The sequence below is a fragment of the Montipora capricornis genome, chromosome 13, assembly GCF_036669925.1.
Source record: "Montipora capricornis isolate CH-2021 chromosome 13, ASM3666992v2, whole genome shotgun sequence".
NCBI classification, from domain to species: Eukaryota; Metazoa; Cnidaria; class Anthozoa; order Scleractinia; family Acroporidae; genus Montipora; species Montipora capricornis.
This window is the reverse complement of record NC_090895.1, coordinates 33494570-33517069: the sequence shown is the minus strand read 5'-3', so window position 1 is coordinate 33517069 and position 22500 is coordinate 33494570. Positions and strand designations below refer to the sequence as shown.

General features: G+C 38.9%; 3 protein-coding genes across 4 annotated transcripts in view; 2 read left to right on the top strand and 1 right to left on the bottom strand.

The window, feature by feature from the left end:
* LOC138028465 (glycogen synthase kinase-3 beta-like) overlaps positions 1–481 on the top strand; it is a 10198-nt gene extending 9717 nt beyond the window's left edge. The window contains exon 9 of the mRNA XM_068876012.1: positions 1–481. This exon is cut by the window's left edge and continues 587 nt beyond it. The gene's annotated coding sequence lies outside the window, so the exon portion shown is untranslated.
* Positions 482–2324: 1843 nt separating this feature from the next.
* LOC138028352 (palmitoyltransferase ZDHHC23-B-like) lies at positions 2325–7747 on the top strand. Of its 2 annotated transcripts, XM_068875851.1 has the most exons (4): positions 2325–3152; positions 5442–5486; positions 6209–6376; positions 7151–7747. In XM_068875851.1, exons 1-4 carry the CDS (start codon positions 2503–2505, stop codon positions 7404–7406), a joined length of 1119 nt encoding a protein of 372 aa, XP_068731952.1. In that variant the 5' UTR covers positions 2325–2502; the 3' UTR covers positions 7407–7747. The 2 variants fall into 2 exon arrangements, with proteins under 2 accessions (XP_068731952.1, XP_068731953.1); XM_068875852.1 differs by lacking the exon at positions 5442–5486 and having other exon boundaries at positions 2342–3152.
* A 693-nt stretch (positions 7748–8440) lies between these two features.
* Positions 8441–14330, bottom strand: LOC138030776 (uncharacterized). The gene is made up of 3 exons (XM_068878651.1): positions 14016–14330; positions 11753–11952; positions 8441–10839 (listed from the first exon to the last, which is right to left on the bottom strand). Exons 1-3 carry the CDS (start codon positions 14301–14303, stop codon positions 8538–8540), a joined length of 2790 nt encoding a protein of 929 aa, XP_068734752.1. The 5' UTR covers positions 14304–14330; the 3' UTR covers positions 8441–8537.
* Between the last annotated feature and the right edge of the window lie 8170 nt (positions 14331–22500).

Genomic DNA, 22500 nt, shown 5'->3' with positions numbered 1-22500 from the left:
CTTGTTTAACACTGACAGAGGAAGCTGTTTTAGGACTATGAAAACAGGTTTTATTTTGCAATTTAAATAACTACTTTGGGAAAAAGCAAGAATTTTAAAGATTCTACACTTTTTGTATTAAAGTTTGGAGGCACCATAAATAAGTGATGAAAGTTAAAGGAATAGAATTGAAACAAATCATTCCTATTACACGTGAACAAGTGGTACTGGATAGTATATTTAACTGACAGTACCAAAATTAATATTTAAATAATGTAAAATATGTTCATCTTAACTTAATACCAAAGGCCACATACTGCTTGGCTATAGAAAAAGGCTTCAGTTATAATTTCAGTCTGTATAGAATTTTATGGGCTTGTAAATTTAAGCAATTTTATTTCCTTCCTCTTTTACGTGTAAAATTTATAATAACCTACTCTTGTACTCTTCTTGTCAGCATTCTGCTAAGAGAAAAACACGAAAGCATTGATTGTCAAGAGTACTGTACTGTGGAGTTCATTTTATGCCTTATCTTTGCATCCCTTCCTTCCCTCTATGCCACAAAATCATCACATTGAAGGCTGCAATCCTGGACAAAAAAAATTGTTCAGACATTCTGAACTTCCTTGTCCAACCCCTAAGAATGGCTTTTGTTGGGTGCAGTAAATCTCGATGTTACGGCCCCCTCCCCTCCCCAGTGGGCACCTACCTCCTTCCAAAGAAGAAAAGAATGTTTAGGCATGGATGGGTTATTTCCCCATCTTCCTAAGCAACATTGGCCTTTGGGGTGGGGGGGGGGGGGCATTCTTGACCTTTTTTCCAAGTTTGAGAAATAGGGACAGTTTCTGCTCTTTTTGTCCACAGTAGACCTTTTTACAGTTATGTGCTTAGTGAACTGGCCTTTAAATGAAATTGAGGCTGGAGTTGACCTTGTTATGATACAGACCTCCCTGCTTTTCTTATGTTAATGATGCTGCTCTCAAGCTAATTAGTTGGAATTTACAGTGAGGTTTCTATCAAAACCTTCTAATTAACACAGAGGATGATACATTCTCCTCCAAAATAATGTGAGTGATGATCACGCAAGTATTCCTTCAAATTGTTGCATTTACTTTTGCAAACTGACACAACGAGGTCTGGCTGGCCAGTTCTGGCAAATGAAAGCGCCCTTAGTTGGGCAGGTACAAAACACAGGTCACAGGTTTCTGTTTAACCAATACAGAAACAATTCTAACTGTTTACCAATGAAATGCTAACAGGCCTAAAAACTCTTGTTTAGGTCTAATTAGGCCAAAGGTTAGCTTTAATGAATGTTAAGGATTCTTTCTGTATTGGTAAAACAATGACCTGTGACCTGTGTTTTGTACCTGCCACCCAAGTCAGACAATGACATTAGGGCAGTTAAATTTAAAACGTTAAAACTGAAACTGACTGGAAAATTTTTGAAATTGTGATGTGATAGATTAATTGAAAGAATTTAAAGTTTCTCAGCACTTCAAAGGACGAACAACTGGTCATGCAGGGAAATGTTGTATGTTCATGAAGATGTTGATTGGATAAAGAATGAGTTGAGTGAAGCGGTTAACAAAACAAAAAATATTGGGTCAAATTTATAACAAAAAAAGAACAATTTTTCTTCCATGGAGTAAATTATCTTGCATAGAATGGTTAAAAACTCACAAAATGCGGGGATGCCAACCTCTGGAGATCTAAAATCTGGAGATATTTTCCATCTGGTCTCCCCAACCGCCCCTCCCCCACGATTAACTCACCCATTCCCCCTTCCCCCAAAAAAAACGCACTCACCTACCCCTTACCCCCCAGCAGTCCTTCAGAATACAAGAATAATCTATTTTGAACAGGAAATTTGCGGGAAAACAGAGCACTTATGTCGATAATTTTTATTGGTTAAACAGAAAAATCTGATCAATCAATCGTTTATATGGCTGTGATAACAAACAGAGCTTTGTTTTGTTCAGAGATGAAGAAATGCATGAACAAACAATGAAACGAGTTTGAAAAATCAAATTTTTTTTTAACTTGGGGATACAATTTGAGCCTCCAATGGAGCAAAGTCTCCAGAGTCGGTTTTATCCGGGAGATTTGATGACCCGTACGGGAGACTCGTTCCGTATCCGGGAGAATCCCGGATAATGCGGGAGAGTTGGCATGTATAAAAATGCTTGCAAAGCCGTTTAGATGAGAAAGGAGTCACCCAAATCACTGTCGGGGGGTGGGGTTAGTATCACTTTAGGTTTTTCAATGGGTCGTCTGAGCAACCTCGTTCCCAGGGTCTCTCTTCCTAGTTTCCTTGGAGGTAGCTCTGGGAACGAGACTAATCGTTAGGTCTTACACCAGGTACTATCCCAATAAAAAATGTCGGATGGCAAGTATCCAAATTAATGGTCTTCTCAGATGAGTCCTGTTGTTTGTGGGTTTTCCTCCAAACTTGTGATGGTTGTAACAATGCATAATTAAGGAAATAGGAAAATTCATTTAAGACTTGATTGTTGCCATTTAAGAATGACATCATCGGGCTCATCCTATTTGTGTTGTTGTGAGTTCCGCAACGTAAAAGGACAGAGAACACATATGCTTGCGTTCTGTTGTGAGTGCGATGAACTTGATAACGCCGTGGACCAGTGTTTTAAAGGAAATAGAGTCTCAGGGGAAGAGTGCAATCAAATTTGTTTGGATATTTCCGATCGCATTCGTATTCCATGGTTTTCTGGAGCTCGCAAAGTGAAATTGGATGCTGTTGTCCCTCTTTTGTTTTTACCAGTTTCTCTGTATTTTGCTTGTTATGGTCTGTTATACACTGTTCTTGCGTTTTTCTACGTCCCTTTGTTCATCCTTACTTATTACATCTACGTTCTGAATCAAAGGAAAAGGACGTGGTTCTTTGTAAGCTGGGCTTTATCTTCTCTAGTGGGTACTTTTGCTTGTTATCTGATTTACGTTTCACCTCACTATCCTTACAATCATTCTGCCGTCATTTCTTCTGGGTTTGTTGTTGTGTTATTATTGTACCTGCGTGTTGTTATTTCAAGAAGTTTCCTCAATATGCATACGCTGGGGTCAAAATACATGCATTTACAAAAAGGCAAAGACGTCAACGACCTGACATGCTGTTTTTGTACTGAGGGACCCTTTATTAGGTCAAAGCACTGTAGGTAGGTATTATATTTTTAAATCTTTCTTAGAAAATTGGAATTGAAGATCCTTCCCCTTGGGAGTTGCAGGTTGACTTCTAGCAGTTCATCAGAGGCACGCAGTTCCCCAGATTCAGTCAACCATGTAAAGAGTTTCATTAACATTTTTCTCAGGTCACCAGAGTTTGGCAGCTGGGCATTTTTTGTGTTTTTGGCATACATTGTAAGAAGATAATCTGAAAAAGACGAAGAAAACTGGGCAAAGATTTTGCAAAATAATAGGCACAGCTGGGGCGATTAACCTAGTGCGTGCGGTCACCCCAAAACGCAGACTGTGCAGACCAGGGGCAAAATATGGCGTTACCCTCACTATTATTGAGAGCTAACCGTAAGCAGGCTAACCTGAATGTTCTTTAGGCCTCATTAGGCTAACCGAATGTTATTTAGGCCTAATTTAGGCTAACCGAATTTTCATTTTACAGATGGTCTGCACAGTTCGCAGTCTGTGTTTTTCAGTGTCCCTAGTGCATGACCCCTAGTAAACCACCTGGCAAGTGCACAAGAAAAAGTGAAGTGGCCATGAGTGGATGTAGAGGTTGTTAACCCATTAGAAAGATTGAGCATCATGTTAACACGAAACGGCAAACACAAAAGGATGGGATGCTGCTTGTTTTTGTTTTTTTGTGATTTGTTTGAGCAGGTTGAAGTTTTGGCAGCTATTCAGCTGATGTGGACCTGCTATACCCACCCACCCATACACTCACAGAGGACAACCTCATTGAACACCCGGAATTTCATCCCCTTCTCTTCTCGAATAGTGTGTGGGTTCTTTAACGTCCCACAGGGAACTAATGCACATGGAAGATATTAATTTTTGTGAGACGGGGCCTTATCCGAGAAGACTTGAAAGTCTAACCATTTGTGGATGTAATTACAAAGGCAGCACTTTCTCCTCAGTTGTTTTAAGACCCTGAGTGTTGGTCCAGCCAGAGTCAAACTCACAACCTCCTGCATGGAAGCCCGGTGCTCAACGAACTTGGCCACCAGTGTGCAGTTCATAAAAGCATGAAAATTATGTTATTCTAACTCATTTCTCTCTTTTGAAAAGGTATTTGATACCTGCTGCTATTCCACGCCAGAATTGAGCTCATTTCAAACAAGTTTCTTCCATTTTTTGGCAAAACGCAAATTTTAGTCCAACGTTTGCCGTAAATGTGATGCTTAATCTCTTTATTGACTCCTGAACCGCCTCCCACCACTGACGAGTAAAATCGTCTGATGTTACACAGAGTTAAGGGCCCAATGACATTTTTTTGTTGGGGGTGCGTTGCTAGGGATGTAATGTTTAAGTAATTTGAGAGAATTTTGCATTATTTTGGTCAGTTTCCAACTTTTGTAAGCCAATGACCCAAAATATGACGTCATCATGCCATGCCCATGGTCACGGGACCAATAAAAGAAAACTCTAAATTTGTCTCTGTCAGTGCTACGCAATTTGGGTATTTAATCAATGGTTTGATAATTTGTATTCGTTTTTGCATCCAGCCAAGCATGGTTTTCCTTTTATTTTGAAAAATGTTCTTTTTAAAGACAAAAGATACTTAAATACCCATAACTTTTTCAAAAAAGAGGATTTGAAAAAAATCAATGCTTAGCTGTATTCTGTATTTCAGGGTGAAACGTACCATGTTTAAAAAAAAATTCAATTTTAAAGACTGCCGGAAATTTAGCTTTTTCTCAAACCGGAAGTCAGTTTGTTTACGCATGCGCAGTTGGTCTGAGATCGAGTGCGAGGAAAAACCTTCGATGGAAACAATAGTTTGTGCAGTGACTTTTGCTTGTGAGTGGGTTTTATGATGACGTCACTTACCGGAAGTAACATTTCACTTCCTTAGCAACACACGAAAAATCCGTCTGTGGGCCCTTAAGGTCAATGGGTTGATTCAGACCCTGTAATAGAGGTGAAACTAACTTCATTTCTTGAATATTTACCAGTAGCTACCTGCATTATATATCTTAGCTAATATTGCGCTGCAGAAGTAGTGGGGATGAGGTCGGCAAGGAAGAAAACAGAAGGAACCTCCTTGCATTCCAAGGCAATTTTGTATTATCTTTGTCAGTGAAGGTGTTACTATTTAACAGAAAAATAACATTAATAGGCAGCACAGACAGTGATCCAATAGGAAACCTCAGCGGGAACATTGGTGGGAGGCAAGTGCTCTCACCTCAGAGGCATCCCACTTTCATAGTTGTAAATTCCATTTTTTGAAGCTGGGGTCACGAAGAATTATTTCTTTAATTAATTCATAGGACTTGTGGTTATTGTGTTCCAAGATCCGACCATCATTGTGTTTGGTAAGTCACTGCCTGTTGTCACTTAATTAAGGATACGTGTGGATAAGAACAATAAACTGTAAGCTCCATCTCACAACCCTTCAATGTTCATAACCCTTTGGGAAGTAAAAGAACACACACACTACTCACAATTAGTAGGGCATGTAGTTCCCGGTGTTGTGGTCTGTCTTCTGTGGTGTATCATGGTTCGGGGGGTAAATGCTTGGAGAAACTAGCTACCTCAAGTTACTCTAAAATCTGAGGGTAAATAAAGATATGTATGGGTAATCACATCATTTCAAGTGTAATTTGGATTAAATAAGCAGGAGTGAATTGCACAAGCCGGTAGGGCGGGTGCAAATTTGTAGTCTCTGAAAAAGTGTTATTTATTCCAAATTGTACAAGAAAAATCATGTGATAACTTATTAATAACATAAATGAAAAAAAAAATGATGGTTAAGCAGAAGGAAATGCATGCATATCACGCAATCAGGGGAAAAAGTTAGTTGCACCATCTAGGTTCTGAACAAACCCTAAATGTTTATTAGCCAATCATTTTCCAGAATTTCGATGTGTAATTTGCTCTGGTGTTCAACTTGTTTGCACTGTGTTACACTAGAACTGCACTGCCCTCAGCCAATCAGAATTGAGTGATTTTTTCATGTATATTATTGGATATGATATATGATGATACAAGTGTCACATCATTGGCCAACTCTTCAATCATCCAACTTTTATTGTAGGACAAACTGCTGCATTGGACAGCACAATCATGTCTCATTTCTTGGTGCTATTATCGTGATGATCATCACTGGCTTGTGGGGAGTTAACCTTTCTTTTGCTAGCATCTGTGATGTATGGGACAGCACGATTCTCCACATGGATTGCTCTAATGTCTATTCAAAATCCAGGTGGGTGAAATGTGGAGTAGCAATTAAGATGTCATTAACTGGTAATTTAACTCATTAGTTGGTGTGATCTTGCCAATTTATTTAGAAGGGATGGTTTTGGGTGGTGCACTTTATGCCCGCAGATTGTGACTTTGAGAATGTGTGTCTCGATTGGAAGTTGATATTGTGTGTCAGTGATTTAACTGTTTTATTTTTATGAACATATGGGGGTCAAATTTCAAAGAGTGCGAGAGCAGAAAAGTGATATTGTAAAGGATTTCTTTATAAAAGTAATTCAAAAGTCAAAAGGGAGCTTTAGTGGGTTTGAACCGAATTCCAACCACACATTTACCACTACAACCCAGAGAAATGGCTGAAGTATATATTGCATACTGGTATTCTCTTGAATTGACATTTTTTTCCTGGATTTTAAAGGTACTGCAGGCAAAACAGACTCTGCATGACATGCTAGCAAATATTTTGCACATTGTCAGATTTCTAGTCATTCTGTGGGGTTCTCTGTTATGGACAGATCGAGCACTGCAATAACATGTCTCATTTTTGGGATAGTAACTCTTATTCTTTTTCATTTATGCTGCTATGCTATGAATCAAAGAAGTGAAATACTCCCACCTGTCATTGAAAACAGTATGGGTATTATTATTATTATTATTATTATTATTATTATTATTATTATTATTATTAGCTCCTCTATATTTCTCTATCCTCCAAATTTTACTTTTTGCTCATTATATCACTGTTTCCCAATTTGACATGCTGTTTATTATATTGTAGGTCATCTGTTGTGTTTGTCGCTTCATGGTATGCAGTTATGTTCATTTTTGGAATGAGTTCACTTCTCTTACAACAGCTACTATTTATCAGCTTCAATCTGACTGGCGATGAGTGGAGGAGATCATCTAGAAACAAACCATTTTGGAAAGTATTGTGGGAGCATCAATACAACAAAGGATTAGTACAAAACTGGAGAGATTTCCTCTTTCTCCAAGATTCAAACTCTATTAAATCTCAAGAATTGGAACTTGTTTAGATCACAATTACGTGGTTCAGAGTTTGCATGAATTTCTTCCATGACATCTAAGCCGGAGAGGTGCTGGGTTCCAACCTGGTTCAAAGCTGCCTTAATTAAATTAAAGAGAAAAGAAACAATGTGGCATTTCAGATAACTAATTTATTTTATTCTTTCTCCTTGCTTGTTATAAACTATAGTGATATAATTTTTACTTCTGCCATAAAGATGGAACAAAGTCTAGAGATGACTTCTATGAAACAACCGGAAAGCATTTGTATTGATTACCAAAACATATATTTTCATACCTTTTTTTAACAAAACTCAAATATTGAACACAAACAATAAATTAATAACAGAAATTAGCGTACTCATTTGTATCAAATGTCCATTTCGCAGAAAGCCACCATTTGTTTCCTATTTTGTTTGCCCTTCAAGAGTTTTAACATTGGAGTCCATAGATGACCTCAAATACCTTCCTATCCTGATACACTATAACAACATACAGGGCAAGCAGATCCACTGCATCTACAGCATGTTCTCACTTAAATGTGCATGCAAATGCCTTAAGTACTATCAGCATAGATTCAAAGCATAGTTCACAAGGGCTGAGCTCAGTTCACAATGTTGGTTGATGCTGGATGACCTTTGGCACTGCAACGAAAACCAAATGGACCCGTTAAATCACCCAAACAAAACAAGCAAGCAAATTAAAGTAACTTAATAATAATTATTGTATTCTATGTTTGAGTAAAAAGCTTGTATAATTATTTGGAGTGGAAAGCAGTTGTACCATTTTCAGTGCAACCGTTATTTTTGTCAACCAGTCAGTTTGTTAATCAGTTTAAGACATGAGAACTTTTGCAACATGGAAATTGTAAAAAGCGTTTCACAGTTCATTAGTGTTTGCATTTATTTTGCTCTGAGTATTCTTTGGTGGGAGTGGAGGTAACCTTACCTTGATCCATTGACTCCTTGGAGTGAGACTTAATAGATTTTACTTTGTCTGATGCCAGACGATTTACATGTGAGTGGGGTGGGATGGGGGTTTAGGAGTCAGTGGCTTTAGGTGATCAGTTTCTTTTTTCCCATGCCTTTTGTGTTTCAGTATGTTAAATCATGGTTATCCCTATTGGTGCTTCTGAGGTTAAATTATGGATAACACTCACTTGTTGCTGGTCTTCTTAATAAAGGGGCCTTTGTGCTAACACCAGTAGGACCTTTTTCAACTCCAGTGTCATGGATCTTTGCATCTGCTGGGTTTTTTACTTTTGTCCTTGGGCTTTGTAGTTCATCTGATCTTGCACTTTGGCAGCTCTCTTGTGGGGTTGAATCTGGTACTACCATTGAAGTCATTTCTGTGTTTGTATTTCCAAGTGCTTGAGGGTTGATGAATGGAAAGGGATATCTTAAGTTGAACATGTTCAGTGATGCAGATGACCGAGAATAAGTGACTGTTCCCAACATGTTAGAACCCAGTGCTGCTCTGGAAAATCCACCCATTGGAATCTGAGGGCTGAGAACTGCTGCTGAAGGACCAGTGAGCCCTGTCTGTGAATGCAGCATAGCACCTGTTCCAGTTGACATCCCTAACAGACCATTCACCTCGACAAGGGCTTTTGATTTAGGATTTGCAGTTATTGCTCCTTGATACAACTGCTGTTTATCTCTCCCTAAAGCAATTGACTCATTCAGTGGAGGCATACCTGGTGGTGCAGATTGATGGCTAGAAGCAAGGCCTGTTTGAAATCTCTCGCATGGATCCAATGCTTCGTTTTGCTTTCCCAATTCCGTCAGTACGGTAAAACATGGGGGAACCGATGCTTCTCCTTGAACATGAAGATTACAGGGCATGACCATCATTGGAGTTAACATTGCACCCACAGAACCTGGTGCCATCAGGGTTGCTGTGACAGTCTGATCAAAGCCAGTGTTTACTGCTGGATCAAGAAAAGGAAAAAATGAAAGAGATGGAAAACCTGGTAGTGCTGAAAACGTTTCTACACCAGCAAGTGGTTTGGGTATAACAGATGTGCTTGCATGTTGAGCTGAGTTTCCAGAGCCTTGACAAAATGTGGAGTTTGGGGGTGTGTCATCAACTGTCTTTGGTAGTTCCTTGATATCATTTTCTGGTTTAGTGATTTGTGTTGCATGTTTCAAGCTTAATGCAGATGATGCAAAGTCAAGTTGGGGGATGGAATTTGCTGAACGATTTAAGGAAGTAACATCAACTGGCAGGTTGGTTGGCTGTAATACAGTATTGGTTGCCTGATTCATGGCTCTGACACCATGTATTGGATCAGTAACATGACAAACAGTTGGAGATGCTGGATTTAAAGCATTGAAAAGCTGTGAATTGATGGGAAATGCAGACTCTCCCTTTGGGGTAGTAATGGAAGCACCTTTTTCCTCTTTCCAAGTGTCTTTCTTTTCATATAACAAACAATCTTCACTTGAGGTGTCTGATTCCCCAATGACAGGATCAATACAACCACAAAGGTCAGTTTTCTTTGATTCCTTTTCTTCTTGTAGTGATGAGGATGCATCTCCTGTAAATTTCTGGTAAACTGCTTTTTTCTCTACAGTCTCACTTTCTTCAATCTGGTTTGCACCTTTTTCATCTTCTTTACATTGTTTTGATTGCTTTGTTCCTGATTCATCAGGGTCAGAGCTAAATGTGCTGTCTACACATGCAGTGTTGCCTTTTCTCTGAGTATCAGATGATACAATTATTGTGATGTCCTTTGGTTTTCTTTCAAGGGTATGCTCAATGTTACTAAGTGCCTCGGGATCTTGAGAAGCTGTTTCCTGAAATGGCATGCATCTCTTTCTGGTATCATTGGAAGATGGATGAGAATACTTGCATCTCTTTCCCAAGCAACAGTTCTTTCCATAGCGACAGGAGATGGGTATTTCCGTTTTCCACTCTTTTGGAGGGCGAGGCAACTGCGTCCCCAACTTTGGCATTGTGATATTATCTCCCTTGCCAACATCACTGTTACTTGGCAACATTTTAAATGCATATCCCTCTGAAACACCATCACATTTGAGCAGGTTCCCCTTTGAGAGTTTAGTATCATCATTATCACAAGAAGAGCCATCCAATCCCCCTTCACAACTTAATCCTATCATGGACTCATCTCCTTTAGATTCTTGTTTATATTTTTTGCAAACTGGAAGAGGTGGAAAACTTTCATCTTCTATAACTGAAGAGGTGGAGTTGGTTTCTGTTGCTGAAGCCATACACCTCCTTTCTGTGTTCTGGGAAGTCTTGAGTTGAAGTTCCCTCTCAAAATGAAGTGTCTCCTCCATTTGTTTCTCCAAGATATAGATTTCTCTGTCAAAGACCAAAGTCAACATGCATATGTAAGCTACATTGTGGGATGGCGTAGTGGTTATAGCACTCTCCTCCCAGCAATGTGGCCCGTGTGCGATTCCGGATTCATGGCCATATGTGGGTTAAGTTTGTGTTGGTTCTTTACTCTGCTGAGAGGTTTTTCTCTGGGTTCTCTGGTTTTCCCCATCCCAAAAAAAACCAACACCTTTAAATTCCAATTCGACGGGATACAGGACCTCTCTGAAAACCACTTTTGGGTGAGTAGATTTTCCATATAATATAGAAAAATAAAATTGTGCCCATTGTCTTTAGTACATAAACCTTGGGGCTGTAACTAAGACTGAGGGCACAGTCTTTTCCTATACGGACTGACCAAGACCAGTACATAACATATCATTTTGTCATTTTTTTATGGTGTAGGTGGCTCCCGTATGCACACTGAGACCTCATGCTACTCACTTGTAGACGATGGATAACTGAAAGGGTAACTGGCCTTACCAGGGACAGCAGAGCCACAAATTTCAAGCAAAAAATAAATTATAAAAATTTAACAAAACAGTAAAACATAAAACAAGAAAACTAACAGAAGGTAAAACAAAACAAAACAAAATGAGCACAGCATTTAGACAAACAGATTTAAGGACGGAATATACATAAGGCTGGGATAATATGTATTAGGTTATAAATTTATCAAGTAACTAATAAGAAGTAAAACATCTGTTATTTTACGGTTGATCCATGTGTATTCTTTTGATATCTCGTTGAGAATGCTGAAAGTAGCATTTCTGAGCTTCGAGTTTTCAACATTTTCTGGCAGAGAATTCCCCCAGAACTTCTTACAAGTTGGTCCTTCTGGCACTTGCTTGTCTCCCCCCAACCCCCCCCCCCCCCCCTTCCCCTTCCCCAATACAAAATATGCTTCACGTCCAATTGCAGAGAAGAATGAGAAAGAAGCAATCTCCCTGCCAGATGAACCCCTTAATAACTATTACTCTTAAGATATTCAGTTTTATTACAATGAAAATCTCACCTTTGTTGTGCATCAATTTCTGCCTGCTGTTTACTCAGCTCCAGGGCCATTTCCAGCTGCATCTCCTCGTCAACCTGATTAAAAGGTCGAAGTTCAGCCAGGAACTGTTGTTTCTCTTGCCTCTTTTGCCAAATGTTTGCACTGTATCCTTTTCTGGTTGTAAAATTTGTTAGAGGGTTTTCAAAAGATTGTATTCCACTCTATTCAAAAGAGAATAAAAAATTTTAAAAGCCTGTATTGGCCAAGTATGATGGCTTTTATTGTAAAACTATCATTTTTGTACTTATTTAGCCTGCATAACAAGCATTTCTGCGGGGGAACATGCAAGAATTTCGATGTTCTGGTCGCAAGAAAAAGTGGGACAAGATAAAAAAGATGAGGGAGGGGAAGGAAATAAGGAAACAATTTGTCTTGTCTCATTTTTTGCACAGCCAAAACATTGAAAAGGCACACTTGCTCACAGGCTACTACTATCAGAGCATACCATGTAAGCCAAAAAAAAAAAAAAAATTGGTGCTCTAAGTATTCTCAGGGTTTGCCTTGCCATGTGATCTACTCCCACCAAGGAAACTGGGTCCTTTTTTATCCTTGCCCTTGATACAAAGGCCATAAAACTGAACCGAGAGTTAAATGATTGTAGAATGTTGTTGTTTTGAAATGCAAACCAATCAGGTTTGGAAAAAAATAATAGACAGTACGTGTTTAACAACAAAATTTCTGGAAAATTACATACAGAACCCAAGTTTTTGGAGGACAGATTATGGCTATCCACCAGAAAGGGACATGCTTGATTTGAGTGGCCTTAATGTTTGGATAGCAATTAAGCTTTGTTATTGAACAACCAAGGTTTTATTGGAGGGCCGGGTTCAATTCCCAGACTCAGTATCATATCTGGGTTGAGTTTCAAATTTGTAGGTCCTCTACTCTGCTCTGAGAGGTTTTTCTCTGGGTACTCCGGTTTTCCCCTCTCCTCAAAACCCAACAATTCTCATGTGTTGATTTAATTTGACTTGATTTCTGTACAGTGTACTCAATTACTGCCTCAGTGCCAAATACACTTGACACTAGCCTGCATAGCAGCCGTTTCCTTTCCTTTTCCAAATGCTCGCGAAGGGGACGAAAACTGCGAGAGATTGCAAAAAAAAAGGAGTAGGGGGAGGGGGTGAGGCGATGGAAGGAAACGCCTGCAATCAGATCCAGACGTTTTACCAAATGCCCCCAAACAGACCGCATTCCCTTGGGGCACCAACTTTCACATTAGAGCCAATGATCATTAATTTCCGGTAAACCATTTCTGGAATTTACCCACTCGCACATCTGTAAGGGAAGCTTCTGGCAATGAATTCACTTTGAGGCTCATGGATTTCGCCTCCTTTTTCTGATCTTCAATCAAGCTTCGAAGCGCACAGATCACCAGAACACAGGCACAACCTTTTGACATCTTCTCCTTAATTCCCACAAGTATTTGATAGTATTGCCAAAACCAGTCGGTAAAATTGCGAGGACATCCTGTCCATCGACTAAACTCTTTATGGCAGCTCTTTGCTTCGGTTTGAGATCAATCTGTTTACCGTTTTTCGAAAGATCTTTTGACGTTTCCTGAAGAGAAAATTCGAAAGCTTCCACAGACTCGGCCATATTTTTGATTTTGCTTGTTGTTTTGTATTCCGGATGTCGATTATGCACGAATGTCAAATTTTTCATGTCACTTTTTGATTGATGGGCTACTAACCAATCAAATTGTGCTATTGCTCCCCGTTCGTGGGCGAAGGGAGTTCGGTAAAATGTTTGGGATTGATTGCAGGCGATTCCTTTCCTCCCCACCCCTCCCCCTTATCGCTCACCCCCTCCCCACTTCTCCCTAATTTTTTCCTCACCCTAGGTGCTCTCCCGCTTTATCGCTCGCTTGTTCAATCTCCGCCTGCTACATAGCCTGACTTGACACATAAATAAAGTTCATTATTATTGTCAGTGTTTGACACTAAAAGTCCTTTTTTCACTCCCATGCATTAGTAATAGTATAATAATAACAATAATAATAATATAATGATGATAATAATATCATCATCATCATCATTATTATTATTATACTATTACTAAGTGCATGGGAGTGAAACATGGACAGGACATTGATATCTCACGTCATCGAGCATTATTTTCAATAATTTGTGGTACTTAGAATCTCTGTTAGTGATCAAAATTGTCATTTTATTTGTCAATGCCGAGGCTCCTTCAGGGATAAATGGGTTCATAACATACAAACCCTCTGGAAAGCACTGCTTTGACTGCTCAAGGGGTCCTTCCCTCTGGAGGGCCGCATCAGTCTTGGACTTGTGATAGTTGCATTGTATGGCAATCTTCCTGTTTCATCATCTCTTCTTCTTGTGGTTTCAGGTTTGACAGTGGCATTACTTACATCATCTTTGACAGCTAAAGTTGGAGGTTTTTTCTGAATATGATTTGTTTTGCCATAGTTTATTTCTTGACTGCCCAGCTGCTTTTCCAGCTTTATTGATTTCTGAGAAAGAAATTCAAGTTTTATTGGAATCATATTTAAATTGTCAAGTTCTCATTCCTTCACAATAATTTTGAAGGGAAAGAATAATGAGTACAAAATAGAGCAGTTTTCAATTGAGTGTCGAAAGCCCGGGGGGGGGTACTCGATGTGTCCTTGGTTGGGGAGGTGCGACGCGGCCCCTCATACCCTGACCCTGTTTAAGACAAATATCGCTGATTTTCGTACCCATTTTAAGACAGAATTCCTATTTTTGATACCGTGTTTAAGACATTTAACCCAGTTTTAAACAAAAATTGATAAATCGATACCCTGATTAAGACAAATAATGATAAATTCGATACCCTGTTCAAGACAAAAATTCCGAAAAACATACCCTGGCTGGCCGCACGTCCCCATTAAGCCCTTATAAGGGAGTTCCCTCCCCCCCCCCCGGGGTCGAAAGTAATTAGGTAATTACTTTGGTTTATGATTACTTCACTCAGTGATTGGTTCAAAGTTCTCGCGCCACTTTTTCAACCAATCAGAAGTGCTCGCGTGTGCACATTTTCCCGTGCTTTGTGTGGGCTACATGTGATTACTTCATGTTTTGATTGGTTTGCTGGATTGTCTCCATCCTTTTCTATTGGCCAAAGTAATTACATTGGTTTTGGTTTTACGACACTCGATTGAAACTCGCTCTATATTGGTTAACTTATTTGGTGGTTTATAAGTTGTACACGAAACTGCCATGTAGTCTCACATTTCTGTTTCTCTTTTTCCTTGCATTTCTCTTATTGGAGGAGCCACCAGTCAGTTCATTAACAACATGCTTTGGATCCACAGTAGCACACTGCAATGGGGTGCTGATTGAAAAACAAATATCACATTGATTAACAACTATATTACACTTAGTCTTGTATATTGAATATGTTGTCAGTAGTTAAAATTTATCCTTGGTTAAAACATTTTCAGACTAGTTTGTTTTTGTACTGTCCTTTGTCTTGTAGACATTATCATAATCTGAAACAAAGGAAAGTAAAAAACAAACTAGTTTTAAAAATTTTTGATCTTTTAAAAGTACTAGTCTAAGTGCAAAGTCTTTCATTTGAAAATTAGTTTTCATTATTTATGTGAACAGTAGAGCTTATTACCCTAAAAAAATTGATAGCGATTCATTTTGAGATTGCGGGTGTAGTCAATTTGGAAATGGCCTATTCTATTTTGTGGCTGTACTGCATCAGGAATTTCATGGGCGTCTTGCAAAGGACAGGGAGACTCATCTACTATCACTAGAAAATTCTGCATCAGGTCTTTGGTAGCAATAGATAATTCACAGGGTTTTCTAAGCAAAAGATTATTCCAGTTTAAGATTCAACAGGGGTTTCATTAGGAGCCAGTCAACGGCGGTATACCGCCATCTGTTTGTCAGAAATTTGCCTCACCGCCAGCTACTCCGCCTTGATTTTCACTCAAAACCTTGTAAAAGACAAGAGTGACTGCCGCTTAAATTGATTATCCCAGGCATCTACTTCAAAAGTTATTGAAAACCCTGGATTCAACTTAAGCTGTGGCAAGAAAACAATCCAGGCCTTAATGGTACTTGAATCCTTGGGTTAATGGGTTCAAATTTCAATCGCACAAGGGGTTATTATAGGCTTCTTTGCAACAACGTTTGAAAAATACTTTCTTAACAGTGACAATCTTTTCAATACAGAACCATTTGTAAAAAGAATATATCTTAGTTACATTATGACAGTACTTAAGTACCTTTCCTTTTGCCAGATGTTTTTTTCTTTGGAAAATGGTGTAGATAGCTGAAATTTGGGCAATGAATACCAAATAAGTAATAGTTCGCTTTAACCTGATCAGCAATATTAAAATGGCCAATTGCATACCTGGTAGCATCCAAAGTATAGAGTGGATCACACAAACACAAAAGATAGTACTGCCACAATTTAACAAGGGAAGGGGAAACTGTCATTGCTCAAGTAAAAGCTGGATAACCCTGCTAGACCTAATTGAATTTTGCAAAACCAAGGCTGGGATTAATTCTGGGTCACTGCATGTTTATTCAATTCATGCCGAGCGAGGCTCTAAGACCAGCATCAGGAGAATAAAATTAATATAATTGTCCCATGAAGCAAGATCTTTTGGACCCCTGCAGTAAAGAAGGAAAACACCCTTAATTAAAAGCCATTGACACCTCAAATGCCCTACTAGGACGCCCCACTTACAAGTAAAATCATCTGGCGTTAGACAGTAAAATCTGTTCATTAGTTTCACTCCCAGGGGTCAATGGGTTAAGTTTCTTGACCTTTTTGAGCTTTGTTTGATTTGAGAGACAACTTTAGTCACTTTCAGGAAAACAAAATAATGATGGTCCAGTAGTTTGTTCAAGTAACCAAGGACGTGAATAAAACTCTTAAGAAATTTTTATCACCTTTTCCATCGTCCACTGTTCATATTCAAAGCTGCTTTGTGTTCTTTTTATTCATTCACCCCTAAGCAGCCCCCACTGACAAGTAAAATTGTGTTAGACAGAGTAAAATCTAGAAGGCCAATCACTCTCAGGAGGAAAAGGTTAATTAACTTTGGCAAAGGGGAGACAGTCAAACTTGGAGTACTTTTAAGTGTAGAATTTGCAAACAAAGTGTTAGATTCTTCCTACTGAAAGAAGGTCACAGATTCCTCTTACGGTAATTACAGCATATGGAGTAAGCATCGTACCTTGCACTCTCTGCTTATTTTTTGCTCAGGTTTGCTGTTTGATCTGTTCCTCTGCTGATTGTAAAAATAAAAATAATTTACTACTACCTGAAAAAATTCTGCAATTTGATTGGCTAAGAGCAGAGGTATTTCAACCAAGCCCCAGTTGTTTTAACGATGGATACCGCTTTCTGCCAGATAAATCACTATCCAGTCTAGTCATGGTGAAACCATTTGCGCTATCCAGTGCATAGTTATTTATCCACTGGATAGCATTATCAACCTTTTGAACAACTGGGACCAGGATTCTAGCTATATGAGCATCACTACTAAGCAGTAATCACCAAAAAATTATCAAAAAAGGGCCAAGATAATTGGCAAGATAATTTCCTTAATATAAAAAAGTTATTATTTCTTGGCAGAAAATTAATTAATTAAAAACTCACACCATCTGAACATTACTCCTTTTTTTGAATTTTTACATTTAACAAGACGTAGCAGGAAATTCTTTAAGATACTATGTTCACTTGGTACATTGTGGGACTAGTTCAGATACCTTTCTCCAAAGTTCCATATTATCCTCCTCTTCTTCATCACCTATTTTCACCTAACAAATGCAACACAAAAGCTGTCTTAAATGAAAAGGCGATGAATTCCACTCTTGCCTCTGAGTGTGCAAAAGTGCAAAATCTATGACATCAGAGGGTAAAAGTGCAATGTTACCCTCGAATGTTGACCAACAACCACCGTTGTTGTTGCCATTGCAAGTTTTCCTTTTTGTGCTATATAACAAATCACTTAATGACTGGTCCCTCGGGAAACAGTTCATTTTGTTTCCTTTGAATTTCATTGCTTCCCTCGGCTGTGCCTCAGGGAAACATTGAGATTCTTAGGAAACAAAATGAACTGTTTCCCTCTGGACCAATCATTAAGTGTTTAATATTACCTGTATAAAAACCTGCTGAAAATTGGCAAGCTATATAAGCTATATAATCACTGGCTGGAAGAATAATTATTATTGAGGAAGCACAACGTTAAATGGGCTTTCTGCAAATTGCAAGAAAAACATGGCAAAGAGGTATTGAATGCATGTTCATTACGTAGTTCCACTTTTCCAAGTTCCATGTTTTTCCACAACCCAAAGGATGGGGAAATATATCTTATGGGCACGTTTGAATAAAAATTAAATTGTTTGAAAGATGAATTGACCTTCTCTCGTTGCAGAAACATCTCGTGAACACAAGTAATTTAATAGAACATTTTCTTCATGTGGGGCGATCGAATGTTGGAGTTTTAAGTCTCACTATCGAGAAATAACTAAACATTCTTCAATAAAAGGAACGAAGAATAACGTATAAATTGGCAAGTTATTTAAGCTTATAGTGATCTAGAAGAATACTCCACCGACGATACGGCGCGATATTAAATCTGAAAAAAAGCTTAAGGTAAGTGGACATTTTAATGTTAATATTCAAGACATTTCTCAGTAAAAATACCTTCTGTGGCGCTAGGATCCAAGCCCGCAACTTTACATCTTTTTGCGATGGAAAGAAGTTCCAAGAACGTCACAGAATACCTTGAATAACAAAATCCCTCGTGGGAGCATCGCACCCAGCGAAGATTCCCGCCAAAATCCCGACCCCATGTCCACGAGTGAAGAGACAGAGTAGGCCTAGGGAGAGATTAAAAACTCAAAAGAGAGCATATGCATAATCCGGTATATTCAGTTCAGTTCAGTTCAGTTCAGTTTAGGGCCCGGTTCCTCGAAAGCCGATTAACTTAATCCAGGATTAGCGTAAACTTTTGTTTCACGTTTTCAACTTTTTGGTGAAAGTTTCTTTTGCTTATATTTGTTTTTCAAGATTGACGTCTTCTCATGTAAAGTTCTGCCGAAAATCTGCGTTGAACAGCATTTGGGAGTAGAGAAATAAACTGCTTGGTTAATTTTTAATCTTAGATTAGCGTTAATCGGCTTTTGAGGAACTGGGCCCAGTTCTTTATTTTTCTAAAAGGTATTGTTAACAAATTGGACATGCCCACAGGTAGCAGATGCTAATCTGGGTGGGTCATGTCGTGACTAAAAAGAGTAGGTAGACAAGTTTACAGGAAAATCAAGGAGATAAATGTACAAGAATATAAATTATAAAATTAAGTTTGTGAGCTAATTAGTACCACATTTATAAGAGAAAGCGCCATGAGACATCTTCTTTTACATAAATTGCTAATGGATCTTAATCTGGAATAATTAATTAAGGCTATACATAAATTACTCCACTATGTAACTTGATAGTAGTATAATAAAAGTCACCTTTTTATGAAGACGAGTAATAAACTATACTATATATATTTACTAGACCTCTGTTTCACATCATACAAATGAGGAACTCAAACCGGGGTACAACGCAGTTGCGATCAACAGACGAAGATTTTGTTAAACAAATGGTAAAAATGCGTTCCCACATCCCCGAGGTCACACGTCCCCGAGTCTACACGTCCCCACGTCCCCACGTCCCTACGTCCCCACGTCCCCGAGTCCCCACGTCCCCACGTCCTAAGTCCCACGTCGCCGTCCCACTTTTAGTCACAGCCGATTTATGTAAAACGAAGGGACAATTTTTTTTTTTGCATTAAGTCCTTATTTGACATAGGCAACATGAACGAAACGTTGGTATGACCATTTCTCAGATCATTTTACAATTCCCCAAGTATATCGAGGCTTGAACATTTAAATGTACTTCCACTTTCTGCATCCTAACCTTTTTTTAAATTATGCATTTCACTCGTAGTTGTCTGTCACGTCACATTTCTTGACTGAAGACGTCATAACGCTTGTTTTTGAGATTGGGGGGACGTTTACCCTAAAAAATTCCGACAAAGTTTTGCTTAAAACTGCTTGAAACTACCATTAACGTATAATTATACCTATCAATGTGATATCGTTCATTTTTATTGTGACCTCTATGTGATTTGACCTTTTTTTTTCTTTTAATTATGATTTACCGTTGCCATTAAGATGGGCATATGATTAAAAGGCAGAGTGATTAAGCCTCGATAGGAGTACTACAGCAAGGTATCTTGGATTCGCTCTGACGAAGGGCTAACGCTCGAAACGTCAGCTTTTAGAATCTCTGTACGGTGGCCAATTTACATTATCAACTCCGTTGATAAAACCAAATTTTTGTATACTACTTCCCCACCGACGCAGCACCACAGTTTCTTTAGAAACTACCCCTTCATATCTTGATATAAGATGACTTTTCCATCCTCGTTTCCGATAAAATATTTCAATTGTTTTTTAGCAGTTAAAAAGCACGTGACACATTTCAGATGAAAGAGGGAGTAGAAAGCAAAGTATGTAGATTTCAAGTTAACGTCGATTGGATAAATGTTTCCTCGTAAAACAAAAATATGCCAACTTGTTCGCTTGGTCAACAGGGGCACCCAACGTCAATTTTCGGAAAATATCTGTTCGGAAGACGATTTGAGATCTATAATTTTCGGATAATTTGTTGTAATTAAACTTTCTTGCTTGCCTGCCTGTCCTAGGATTTTCGAACATCTAAAAAATGGTATAATTGCCCATTTTAAACGGATTTTTACCCTAAAAAGGTCACGTAGAATTTTCGGGAGCCTTTTTTCTGTCTGAAATTTTCGAAAAGGTAAGTTTTGAGCCCTATAATTTTCGGATCACTAGACTTTCAGCTAGGAAATCCGAACAGATGAAAAACTTTTAGGGGATAAAAATATGCCTATATCTACCATTTAAATACTAAAATATGTTTAACAAAGCTATGTTTAAGTGGTTTAGGATTATATTCTCGTTGGGTGCCCCTGGGTCAAGCCTTAACACACAGAAGCGTTATTTAGCTTCTGGCCCGGGGACGGTACTTTAGGAATTTCTGGGTGGGGGATGTGCCGCTAGGACCTTGGAACCCTTAGCCTAAACCAGAGCTGGTTCAGGTGAATTTTGCTACCCCGTACCAGAGTAAACTCCGCAAACCCTCCCTATCCTAGAGTAACTGTTGTTTCAGAAACTACTGAGGTCACTAGCACAGTCTAGCCAAAGCAAAACCTATACCACAATCGTTTCTCTCTCAAAAAATGATTTATTTATACTTGGAGGCGGTAGTTTCTAAAGAAACTGTGGTGCTGTGTCGGTGGAGAAGTAGTATACAAAAATTTGGTTTTATCAACTTTCCTTAGTCTAGATAAAATCTTCAACCAACTGGTCAGTTCCGTGAAAAATTATATCTAATTGTAGAAACAAACACTCTGATTTATGTATCCTATCCTAGAGCAAACTGCTTGAAAACCATACCCTTTACAGCGGCACATACCTATATAGCTCATATATGGCAGTACCCCCCTCCCCCTCCTGGGGGGCTTCTGGCCCTCTGATGACGAACATTTTCGACAACATCAACGATGACAACCCGAATCAAAGGTAACAAATTGAACAAGCGCCAGGAAAATGAAGCCACAATGCCGCCAACAAGGACATTGGCACGGTATTTAAACTTCAGTTACAGAGAAGGAGTCATAAGCCTCAAATTTCTGAGCAACAACAACAACAAACGCTGCAACGTGAAATTTCAGCTGCAGTGTCAGCAATGGGCCATTAGGTCTTCTGCTTTGTTTCACATTCGAGCTCTGTGACGGGTGGCGAGAATGACTTTTCGAGAATCCAATTTTTGAATTTCGCTGTGTATTTAGCTGGTACTTGAAAAGCAAAATAACACAAGCCATTCAACTTTCTTGGCGATGTTGTCCCATTTCTGAAATTCTATACTTCGAAAATGTGTCGCCGCGTCCCCACATCCCCGAGTTCACACGTCCCCGAGTCCGAACGTCCCAAGTCCCACGTCCCCGTCCCACTTTTAGTCACAGCCCTCCAATTGGCTGGATTTTTGTAACAGTTCCGCCTCGAAATATTCCCAAACTTTACAATATCCTCTTAACCATGTATCATAGTTGTACAATGCCGTTATTGAATTAACTTTTTACTGCAAGGTTGTTGAGAAATTCAATATAGTTATACAGTCATCATACTCTTTTGAGATCGGTCGAAAATTTCGGCCTTTTGGATTTTAGTAACGGTTCCGCTTTGAAATGCTCCCAAAACTTGAAATATCCTCTTAACCCATTATCATAGCTCTACAATGCTCTACAATTAGTTATAGTCACCGGACCGGATCGGATCGACAAAACTCGGACTGGTTCAATACCAAAATTCCCGCCAATAGATACATGAAATCCCTGGGTCACCAGTTAAGGTTACTTACCACCATCGCGGGTGTCCTTCCGGAAAAAGTTCGTACTCGCGTTAGTTTCAATAAAATCATAGCAAACTATACATAAGAAGAAAGCTTAATAAATGTGGACAGTTTTAGTATGCAAGGGCCAGCTGAACAAACTGACAAGTGCCGGATCTTGGGAGATCTGACCAGCAAATAATATTTAGACTAAAATCAAAATAATTATGCAAGGCTGGTTGTACGGCTGAGGATATATAGTTTTTGTTTGACCAATATTTCGTCGGGTACGG

What these genes read in the sequence shown, in the direction of transcription:
- LOC138028352 (XM_068875851.1), top strand. Translation starts at nt 2,503, where the DNA reads ATGACATCATCGGGCTCATCCTATTTGTGTTGTTGTGAGTTCCGCAAC. An exon ending in TCCGACCATCATTGTGTTTG is followed by an intron (nt 5,487 to 6,208) that starts GTAAGTCACTGC and finishes CTTTTATTGTAG; the next exon opens with GACAAACTGCTGCATTGGAC. An exon ending in AATGTCTATTCAAAATCCAG is followed by an intron (nt 6,377 to 7,150) that starts GTGGGTGAAATG and finishes ATTATATTGTAG; the next exon opens with GTCATCTGTTGTGTTTGTCG.
- LOC138030776 (XM_068878651.1), bottom strand. Translation starts at nt 14,303, where the DNA reads ATGATTCCAATAAAACTTGAATTTCTTTCTCAGAAATCAATAAAGCTG. An exon ending in AAAGCAGTGCTTTCCAGAGG is followed by an intron (nt 11,953 to 14,015) that starts GTTTGTATGTTA and finishes TCTTTTGAATAG; the next exon opens with AGTGGAATACAATCTTTTGA. An exon ending in GAAATTGATGCACAACAAAG is followed by an intron (nt 10,840 to 11,752) that starts GTGAGATTTTCA and finishes AACTTAACCCAC; the next exon opens with ATATGGCCATGAATCCGGAA.